The sequence below is a fragment of the Solanum tuberosum genome, unplaced genomic scaffold, assembly GCF_000226075.1.
Source record: "Solanum tuberosum cultivar DM 1-3 516 R44 unplaced genomic scaffold, SolTub_3.0 scf00034, whole genome shotgun sequence".
In the NCBI taxonomy this organism is placed as follows: Eukaryota; Viridiplantae; Streptophyta; class Magnoliopsida; order Solanales; family Solanaceae; genus Solanum; species Solanum tuberosum.
In genome coordinates, this window is record NW_006238962.1 from 1,728,227 (window position 1) to 1,738,360 (window position 10,134).

General features: G+C 34.4%; 2 protein-coding genes across 4 annotated transcripts in view; both read left to right on the top strand.

Annotated features, from left to right (window-relative positions):
- Nucleotides 1–1,784: 1,784 nt before the first annotated feature.
- Nucleotides 1,785–9,232, top strand: LOC102591631 (bifunctional nuclease 1-like). 3 transcript variants are annotated; one of them, XM_006342517.2, is made up of 11 exons: nucleotides 1,785–1,962; nucleotides 2,749–3,034; nucleotides 3,554–3,724; nucleotides 3,807–3,856; nucleotides 3,965–4,021; nucleotides 4,097–4,162; nucleotides 4,261–4,335; nucleotides 4,422–4,540; nucleotides 4,722–4,813; nucleotides 5,397–5,453; nucleotides 9,148–9,232. In XM_006342517.2, the coding sequence occupies exons 2-10, from the start codon at nucleotides 2,755–2,757 to the stop codon at nucleotides 5,447–5,449; spliced, it is 963 nt and encodes a 320-aa protein (XP_006342579.1). In that variant the 5' UTR covers nucleotides 1,785–1,962; nucleotides 2,749–2,754; the 3' UTR covers nucleotides 5,450–5,453; nucleotides 9,148–9,232. The 3 variants fall into 3 exon arrangements, with proteins under 3 accessions (XP_006342579.1, XP_006342578.1, XP_006342580.1); XM_006342516.2 differs by lacking the exon at nucleotides 9,148–9,232 and adding an exon at nucleotides 5,614–5,908; XM_006342518.2 differs by lacking the exons at nucleotides 3,554–3,724; nucleotides 9,148–9,232 and adding an exon at nucleotides 5,614–5,915.
- Nucleotides 7,193–10,134, top strand: part of LOC102591304 (ornithine carbamoyltransferase, chloroplastic-like) — a 6,071-nt gene continuing 3,129 nt past the window's right edge. Inside the window, exons 1-2 of the mRNA XM_006342515.2 lie at nucleotides 7,193–7,474; nucleotides 9,148–9,482. Of these exons, the coding sequence (XP_006342577.1) occupies nucleotides 7,261–7,474; nucleotides 9,148–9,482 (549 nt within the window). The 5' untranslated portion in view covers nucleotides 7,193–7,260. The remainder of the gene's footprint in view (nucleotides 7,475–9,147; nucleotides 9,483–10,134) is intronic.

Below are 10,134 nucleotides of genomic sequence, written 5' to 3' on the forward strand. Positions count from 1 at the left end.
CAAAGTACTACTACCACCAACTTGTAGTTGTTTGTTAGTGTTAATAGGTGTAAGAGAAGCCAATTTTTCAATATTAGAACTCACCAAATGATCACTTAAGATTGCCGCAACATTTGTTGATGATGACAAACTGTTGGAATGTATGCGTCCACGACTATCGATGGGACCAGGTCCTCAACACAGTTACACTAACAGACAGTAAAATAAATACTGAAAGTAAAGATTGCACAAGTGTTTTACGTGGAAACCTCCTTGCTCAAGGGAGTAAAACCACGACCTGGCCTGCCAGGACTTTTCAAACTTCTTTCACTAATCTTTTCCAAGCAAAAGTAAAAGCAAGTTTACAAACCGAGATTAGCCTACTAATCCCAACTCTAAGCAATGCCTCCTATTACTTAGATGAGCCAGAACAGATACAACACTGCCCACTAAGCTATCACCCTTAGATAACTTAGAATTTTAGAGTAAGAACCTAAGTTACCCTTAACCTAGTTCTTACAATGATTCAAACAAGTTTGAAACGTTTCTTTCACAAGTGAAACGGATCTTACAATATCAGAACTATTACAAGCAAACAAAATAACAGCTGGTACAAAAAGCTCTTGAAGCAATCAATCAGATCCCTTGCTGTTCTTGAAGCTTGAAATTTTTCTCTCTTTGAATGAATGAGTAATATTGTTGTATTATGTTTAGTATATACCATAAAAAGTTATTACTAAACGTACAAGCAACCTCCTTGCTTCTGATTGGTGAAGTACTCTGCAGCTTCTGACGCAGACAGCTGTACCGCACTTTGACAGCTGGACGAGTATTCATACTCTGCAGAGGACCAGGTCCCTGCACTTGTGAGGAGATCATCAAAACACCAAAAGGCATAAGCTCTTATCACAAACCTTGTCGGAGAGTTACTAACTTGGCACTACTAGGCATAAAAGCAGGAGTTGTTGGGCTCAATTTCTTTTGCATAGGAGGGGAAAGGACTTGTTCTTCCTCTTCCTCTGATATATATGCCCATCTCGGAGTACTTGTCGCACCCTGTTGTTCCTTAGAAATAACTAATTCCTTTGTAGAGTTAACTTGAGATGAATTGATCACATGCACAATATTATTCGTAAGAGCATCAAAAGAAAGTTTATTGGCATTAAATGTTTATCGTTAGTACGAATAAGTGAAATAACAAAATCCTTAAAGATTATTCAACAAGCTTAGAAAGGATCAGAATTCCAGGAGAACCTTAGGAAAGTTTAGAAATGCGATGTTTTGACCTATTAAAAAATCTGAATGGAATGATTTTGAATATCGGTTTATTAGTAAAAAGCGAACACACCTCAACTAATAATTCACTTTTCCTACCTAAATGATGATGATATTTTCGATAAGAAATGCGAATAATTGATAGTTAAAATATCGATAAACAATTTGATGATATAATTTAAATAGAAAATTCACACACAATTAATCATATATGAAACTCAAAAACTCCAGCTACTTTAGATATATTTTTTATTCTTAAATGTTCAAAAAGATTGGGATACTAATTCTATAGTTAGTTTGTGGACGAAAGAAACCTTAAGTACCATAATAATAATAATAATAATATATATTTTGTTACAATGAATGATTTATCTATTTTTAATTAAAAAATTCGATTTAGGAGCTTTAAAAAAAAGAATCTTGAAGAAAAAGTAATTATTGCTTGGCGCGAAGGGCATAGATGTCAAATTGATAACAGAGTATTGCTTATAAGTTGTGACTCTCTCGCCAATTGAGTTAAATATCTTCTTCTTTTTTTCATCATACTTCTCTCACTTCAATCAAATTTTGTGAACAAAACTTCATTTTTTTTTTCATCATACTGTAATTTTTGTGGTTGAAGCTATGAATTGGTGATCGGTAGCTGTTGATTTTTGCAGTTCTGCTGAAGATCGATTAAGAGATTTTGTGGAGAACTCTGTAATTCAGGTGCGTAAATATTGTATCCGATGCATTTATTCATTGCTGAAGATTAGTTGATGTTGTAATTTTGAATTTGAATTTACTCGAAATTCGAATAGAACGAAGTACAAATAGTTTTATGAGGTCTAGGTTCATAGTTCACTGGTAGACACACGCATCCTACTTGGCGTTTTACATGGTAATTCGCGTCCTACATGTATTATGTCATGTAACACGTGTGTAGCTACTTGTTCAACTTTATACAAGTTAAATCTATTTGTGCACACTTAAGAGCATAAATGTTAGTTGAGACCAAGTTAAAGGGTTTGAAATAAATTTTACGTATTTGGAAATTACTTCAAAGATATTGTATATCACAATAATTGATAATTCAAAATATTTGGGAAATCCTATGGGTGGGGTTTGGGAAGGGTAGAGTGTATGCAGACTTTAGCCTTACTGGAGGTACAGTGTTGTTTCTGAAATATCCCTGTCTCAAGTAACGCATATCAAAGTAGATCGTGAATTAAAAGAGTATTCAGCAATTACATATTAGTGCTATTAATGAAAATTTGATCATTCTCTCTTGGTGCATGAAAAATAAACACAACATTGACATTTTAATTATGTTAAGGAGTATCACTTAACCATTGCTGATGAAGCTATATTCTTGTATGATCTGTGTGTCTAAGTACTAACTGTACGAAGGAAACTACTATTAAGTGTTTCATCAGAAGTATAAGATCAATTATTGTTTTATAAAACAATGTACTGGATTATAATCTAATCGTTGTGTAATAAATTTCAAATTAGGCAAAAATGAGCTCTCTACAAGTGCCTGTTGTTTTCCCTCTGGTTCGTGGAAAGAAAGCAGGTACACTCAGTTCACCTATAGTGAAGGCCAAGATGCTGAGGAGTGAGTTCTTGGGGTTTAATGGAATATCTAGACAGCGGGTTAATGTGACTCATGTACCACGATCACGTTTAAGCAAGTTGATCGGATGTAGTTTCAGTTCATCATCAAATGATAGTGGTAGTACAGCCGAGAATTTTAATGAAAGTGATGATGATTATGTGACTTCTAGCGTGGTTGAAGCTGGTATGTTGATTTTATTGTTCAGTGCTTTGTGTTTGACATTTTGTTTGTTGTATTGATGTGTGTTGTTTGTTTTCGTAAAAGTGAATAAAACTGTATCTTCACTTAACATTTTTCTTGTAATTACTGTTTTGATTTGCTTGAGCCGAGTGTCTTTCGGAAACAACCTCTCTACCTCGGAGATGTAATGGTAAGGTCTGCATACACTCTACCTTCCCCAGACCCCACCTTGTGGGATTGCACTGGATATGTTGTTGTTGTTGCAGTAAGGTTGTGAAGAACCATAGATGGGACCTTCTACTTTTGGAAATGAATTTTCCACAATACGATGAAGTAATATTGTCTAGAATTTTCCAATCTTTTCTTCATGTAATACCCTGTATTCCGTACTTTTGGGTGCGGGATTTCCGTGATAGCACTGTTTCACTTAACTTAAGACACAATCAATCAATAAGTGTCAACACATGTCAAAGTGAAATTGCGATGCAATTTTTGTGGTGACTTCCCTATTATCCTGTGTAGTTGAAGTGCATAGCGGGAAAGATGGTTTCATGATTAAGATGAGAGATGGAAGTCATGTGAAATGCGTCCATAACAATCCGCAGGGGGTTCATGTACATAATTATGCTCCAAACCCAGCGGTTGTGCTAAAGATGGAGGACGGGACTGGGCTGCTTCTTCCTATAATTGTTTGTATGTACATGATTCATTTATTGTCTTAGTGAACGTACAGTCGCTTGGGAGTCTAATGTTGTGTCTCTATTTTATGCAACAGTGGAGATGTCAAGTGTGCTGCTCATGGCTGCTGTACGCAATGTCCAACTTGTACGTCTTATGTTTTATATTGATTCTGACAAAGCCATTCAGCGAAAGTTACAGTAAGCATAGCTTTTATGCTGTTACTAAAAGGTACAAATATTTGCTCCGTTTCAGGCCAGACCAACAATGTATCAAGTTTTGAAGGAAATGGTCGAAAAGATGGGCTACACAGTAAGCTTGTTCTTTGTGCATTTACCAGTAAATGCCACATTTTTTCAAGCTTAATCTGACAGTTGTAATTTGAAGGTTAAACTTGTTCGAGTTACCAAGAGAGAGCACGAGACATATCTTGCTCAGTTACATCTAACCAAGGTAGTGTAAAATGTACTAGTTGCTGAATGCTGACCCGATTATGTGTACATTTTTTGTGGTATGCAGCTTTAACAACTTTCATGTGGTTGTACTAACAGTTAGATAACGATGCTGAGAGTATTAGCTTCGATCTTCGTCCTTCTGATGCAATCAACATTGCTGTGAATTGCAAGGTGAAGTAGTTAACAATCCCCTTTAAACCACAAACTGAAATTTTATTTACTATCTTAATTACTTGTGTTGTTTCTAATTTTCCTAGGTGCCGATACAAGTCAATAAAAAATTGGCGTACAGTGATGGCGTAAGGATTGTTGAGTCTGCAGATCTTGCACCGCGTGCTGCCTCTTCTGACGGCCTATTGTTCACTGGGCCTGACAAGTAAGTTAATGTTTTGCAGACATCCTATTCAAAATGAGTTGCATTTAGAAAGTAGAGGGAAATTGTTTTATGTTCATTATGTGTATGAAAAAGAATTTCTTTCTCATTTGCATTTGTGTGTCACGCATAAACTTGTATAAAGTTGAACAAAATATAGTTCTGACTAACATTTTTGATTCAGACCTGCTGGGCAGCCATCCACAGATGAAAAGGAGTTTATTCTTGTGCGGAACATGCTGGTTGCTGCAGTCGAAGAGCGATACAGAGATGCAGGTAGACTTTATTAATAACATATCTACATATTATTATCATGTCAAACATTAACATATATAACTGTCTTGAGGTCTACCTTTTCATGGTGTTAAAATCTTTTTGTTTACTTCCTCCGTCCTAAAATAAGTGTAGCTTTTATTCTTTCGAGAGTCAATTTGACTAATTGAGATACTCAAAAGTTATACAAAAACTACTATAGTTTGCAATTCATATCATGTCAATATGATGAAAACATACCTTTTAACATGTGGTCAAAGTTTACATAGTTTGAATTTTGAGAAGTGAAATGCGATAGATAATTTGGTACGGGGAGTCGTTTTTACTGTAAAGATGGCAAGTTGTACATGTGTGGAAACTTGCAGGGAGGGGATTTACAGTTGATCTGAGAGATAGTGGCATGACAACATGTTGTCGCCAACCAGATTGGATTTAGAAATCGAGTTTGCTGTCTGTTAAATATCTGATGGGGTACAAGTTTAACAGCCTACTTGTACACATCAAAGTTTGAGGACATATATGTCCGTTGAAGTCAAGTTAAATGACATATTTATATATTATGCCGATGTTTTCCTGGTTATTGTAGCTCTTTGGAGGGACAAACTTACTCAACTTCGATCCAACAAGAATTGGGCATAGCAAGGTGTGTTATTCCAATCTTCTTTCTCAGTGACACTTTTTTTTCCCGCAAATCCAATAGTGTCTTTTTCTTCCTATATACATCGATCCCTTTCGATTTAAACAAGTTTGGGATTGAAAAAGTTGATTCCTATAAGAAAATTGCTTCATTTCTAATTTGACAGGATTGTTGCAGTTTGTTGAAGCAAGAACTCGATATGTATATAGAAACCATTTATCGATACGATCAGCATTGAAGATCAATTATATATAGCTCTTCCTCAAATATGTATATATTGTATATTTGTATAGACTCTAATGCTAATGTTAAGAAGAAAAAAGCTTAAACTGGTAAAACTTGTTGTTCTTGGCAATGTAAAGAACTAGTGAATATAAGTGTCAATTGGCCTATTAAAAAGTGTCATATTCGAAAAATATTAATTATCATGGTTAAATTATAAACTATTTGTTCATGGTTTAGTGATTATGGGAAGAAATGTGTTACGTATACATTAGTTTGGTGTAAATATTAGATGCGATTAAACTTTTATCTTTCTCTTAATTAGAGTGAAAATGTGTGCTAACTATATATGTGAAGAAATGTGTTATGTAATAATTATTCGTTATAGTCTAGTGTGAATATTGAGTGTGAATAAATTAAAGTGAGAATGTATATCAATTATTTAGTGTAAAAATATTGAGTGCAGGTAAATTTTAAAGTGTGCGATATTTTATTTCTATTTTGTGATGACAAAGAAACTATTTCAATTTTAATCGAAAGAAAATATAATTATGAAGAAGTCAAATAAATAATACTTAATAAAGAAGAAATTATAACAAACACATACTAATTACTATGATAACCAAAGGAATAAAATAAAAAGGCATTAATAGAATTAAGGAATAAATAATAGAATAATAGTAATATTAAAAAATATAACACACTATTAACTATTAATTTTCTAATATAATCTTCATTCTCCATATATTCTTTATCTAGGAATATATCCTTATCCTGTCTAGTGGCAATATCTAAAGTTGATAAGTGGCAATACCTTTTATGGTCGGTGTCACTCTCTTCCCAAGTCATCATATCTTATTTTGGGAATTATTTTTTTTATTTTATAAAATTAATTTGAATGCATAGAAATGATCAAAATATTTGGATTATATTTTTATTTTTTCAAAAAAGAAAATATGAATGGAAGCTATCTAATATCAAAGGGAGAAGTACTGAACTATTGTCTGTCTTAAAACATCATTTTATTTGAGTAATTAAACTTAGATACACCCCTAATATGTCATATGATATAGCAAATAGTCTCAAATTCTTATAGGAGCATGGAGCTCTTAGTAAAAAACAAAGAAAAGTATTGAAAACACCCTTAAGCTTAAGAAAAATTTAGTTGTGTATTTCAATCATGTTGTGATATCGAGGTGTATTTAAGTTCAGTTAGTCAAGTTAAAGAGTATTTTTTAAGGCTGACAATAGTTTGAGAATGAAAATAATAATTTACACCAAGTTTAAGTTCAACATTACTTTACTATGTATATTATATTATATAGAAGAGTCTAGAAGCGGCAAATATCTCTTCGTCAATATGCCTATTTTTAGTCGAGAGTATTTTTAAAAAAAATGTGCTTTTTCCATTTTAATTTGTCTATCTTATTTATTTATTTTAGTTTTTGAACATTAATAATTTAAAATATTTAAAAAAGATTTAAAAAAATGTTATTGATTTTTGAAGTTATGCTTGAGTAGGGTTTATTCATATTAATTAACACAAGCACTCCCATAACTCTTCAACACTCACCATCCAAACACCAAAACAATGGCCGCCATTTTCTCTCAGTTATCTTCTCTCCGATCACCGGAAAACCTCTCCTTCTCCTCCGTTTCCACTCTCTCCCCCTCCGGCAAGCAATCGTCTCACTTTTCCGGTGTAATCGTATCTTCTCCGGTCACATTTCCGGCGATACATCAACGCATCTCATGCCAAACCACCTCTTCAGCAGCAGCTCCTTCTTCCTCGGTTATTGCAAAAGGTCCGGTCCATTTTCTCGATTTTTTCTGTTCCTTTTTGTTTCAGTGTGTTTAATTTGAGCTTTGTTTTTTTCCTTTGGAGCTGTCGATTTGATTGATTTTGTAATGCGAGGTTTGATTATGCTTGGAATGTGTTGTCATAAGCAGAAAATCCTGTTTCAATTTTAGGCAGACTTTTGTTTGCTTGTTTTAGGTACTCTTAAGCCAAAATAGCTTTTAGTAAGCAGTTTTGTAGTGTGTGTAGAATGAAAAAAATGCTTTTATGCACTTGTTTTTAGCCAAAATAACAAAAATAAGTCGAAAGATGTAAGCTAGAAATACTAAACTTTTAGCTTTTGGCTATAAGTTATAAGCTCATCCAACCAGGCTCAGAGTCTAGTTTGTATAATCCTTGTTGAAGCCAAGTACTTGATGAGTTATCCATCTAAAGAAAATGCTTTGAGTGACAGTGAGTGTGAATGCCAGAACAGACTGTGACAAAGAAAAGGAACTTGATAAAAAAAGGCACAGAATTTGTAACTTCCTTGTATAATTTATTTATCCGAAACTCAGATTCTCTTCTCTTGGAACTTTGTCTAAAAGAGCTATATTGTTGCTTATGCTCATATCCTGGTCTAGGAAGTCTATTTTTTATCATTCACATTGGATGACTGAGCTTGTTTGCTTTCTGCTTCATTTGTGGTTGAGTGTGTTTTTGGCAGATGGTAAATCGATTCCTGGATGATATCTTTGTTGATGAAATGATTTTCAGAGTCTGATTACATCGAGTTTTTTAAAAATGTTTTCTTTACACCAAAGGAGAAAAAAATTAATTCTAGTACTTGTATTCCCAAGTCCTTTTCCTTCACATGCATCCAAACTCAACAAGTTATGTCATTTGCTTCAACCAACAGTTAGACATTTTTGTTAATTTGTAATACTCAGAAAGATGACCAAAACACTACCCTCATATGCTTATCTCTACCTGGTAAATTACCTGCCGGCTTTTTGTCTTTTATGGCCAATCAAACACTAGAAAATGATCCGAAAAAATGATTTTTTGGCCGACAATAAAACATTTTCTATGAAAATTATTTTCCATGGAAAACATTTTAGTTTATACCCAACTAACTCTTAGCTGCTTCGTTTACTTCTTCAATTTTTGGTATTTATAGTTTTTTTCAAGTATTTATAATCACCAAAAACCAGGCATGTGTTGTTTAAAATTGTTTGACATATTCTAGTTTTAACTGTTTTCCTGCTGTGGAGTGAGTATCTTAATTTTTCGTTACTGATTTGGTTAAGAAGAGACATATTTTTGATACACGGACATTTGTATTGTCTATGTTAATGTGTCTGATTGACCAGTTTCCTAAGAGTTATCTGCCATTATTTGCAAAAAAAATAAAACTGATTGATTTTACAAGGATAGCTTGTAAATAATATATGAATTAGAGAAACAACATGTAATTTTCTTCCATTTTTAGAACTTGAATGCTAAGAAAATTTATCATATACTCATAGTAATAATTTGTCAAAAGAGCATGTTTGGCAATGGCTTAAACCTTGTCTTTGGATCAATGATTGCTAAGATATGATCTGAACATGCTCAAATATGTGTTGTAAAGTACTACTTCTTATCAGAGTCTGTTGAGGCTGGATATTTCTAACATGTCTGTGTAATTTTCTATTCCAGGAACTGCCAATCAAAAGGACTTTCTACACATTAATGATTTCGATAAAGCCACTATTTTGAACATCTTGGATCGAGCCAGACAGGTTAAAGAGTTGCTGAAATCAGGAGAGAGGACATATCTCCCATTCAAGGGTAAAACTATGGCGATGATTTTTGCTAAGCCTTCCATGAGGACACGTGTTTCTTTTGAGACAGGTTTTTACTTGCTTGGAGGACATGCAATCTATTTGGGACCAAGTGATATACAGATGGGTAAGCGGGAAGAAACTCGTGATGTTGCCCGTGTTCTTTCTCGCTATAATGATATCATTATGGCTAGAGTTTTTGCTCATCAGGTATGCTGGTGAGTTTTCTGTTGTGACTTTTTCCTGGTGCTTGGTAAGAATTAAGGCTTGTAACAAGCATGACATAATATTTTTATATGCGTAGACTGGTAGAAAAATATAGAGAAAGGAAGAGAGACCTACATATGGTGTTCATTGACCTTGAAAAGGCCTATGACAAAGTACCGAGGAATGTCCTCTGGAGGTGCTTGGAATCTAAAGGAGTCCCGATGATGTATATTAGGGCGATAAAGGACATGTACGGTGGAGCCAAGACTCGGGTTAGAACAATTGGAGGAGACTCAGATCATTTCCCAGTTGAGATGGGGCTGCATCAGGGATCAGTCCTAAGCCCTTTCCTATTTGCTTTGGTGATGGACGAGTTAACGCGGTCTATTCAGGAGGAGGTCCCATGGTGTATGTTATTTGCGGATGACATAGTACTGATTGATGAGACGCGGGACAGAGTTAATGCGCGGTTGGAGGTATGGAGACAAACGCTGGAGTCCAAAGGGTTCAGGTTGAGTAGGACCAAAACAGAATATTTGGGGTGCAAATTCAGTGATGTGGTGGATGAGACAGATGTGGAAGTGAGACTTGCCGCACAAATCATTCCTAAGAAGGAAAGTTTTAAGTATCTTGGGGCTGTAATCCAAGGGAGTGG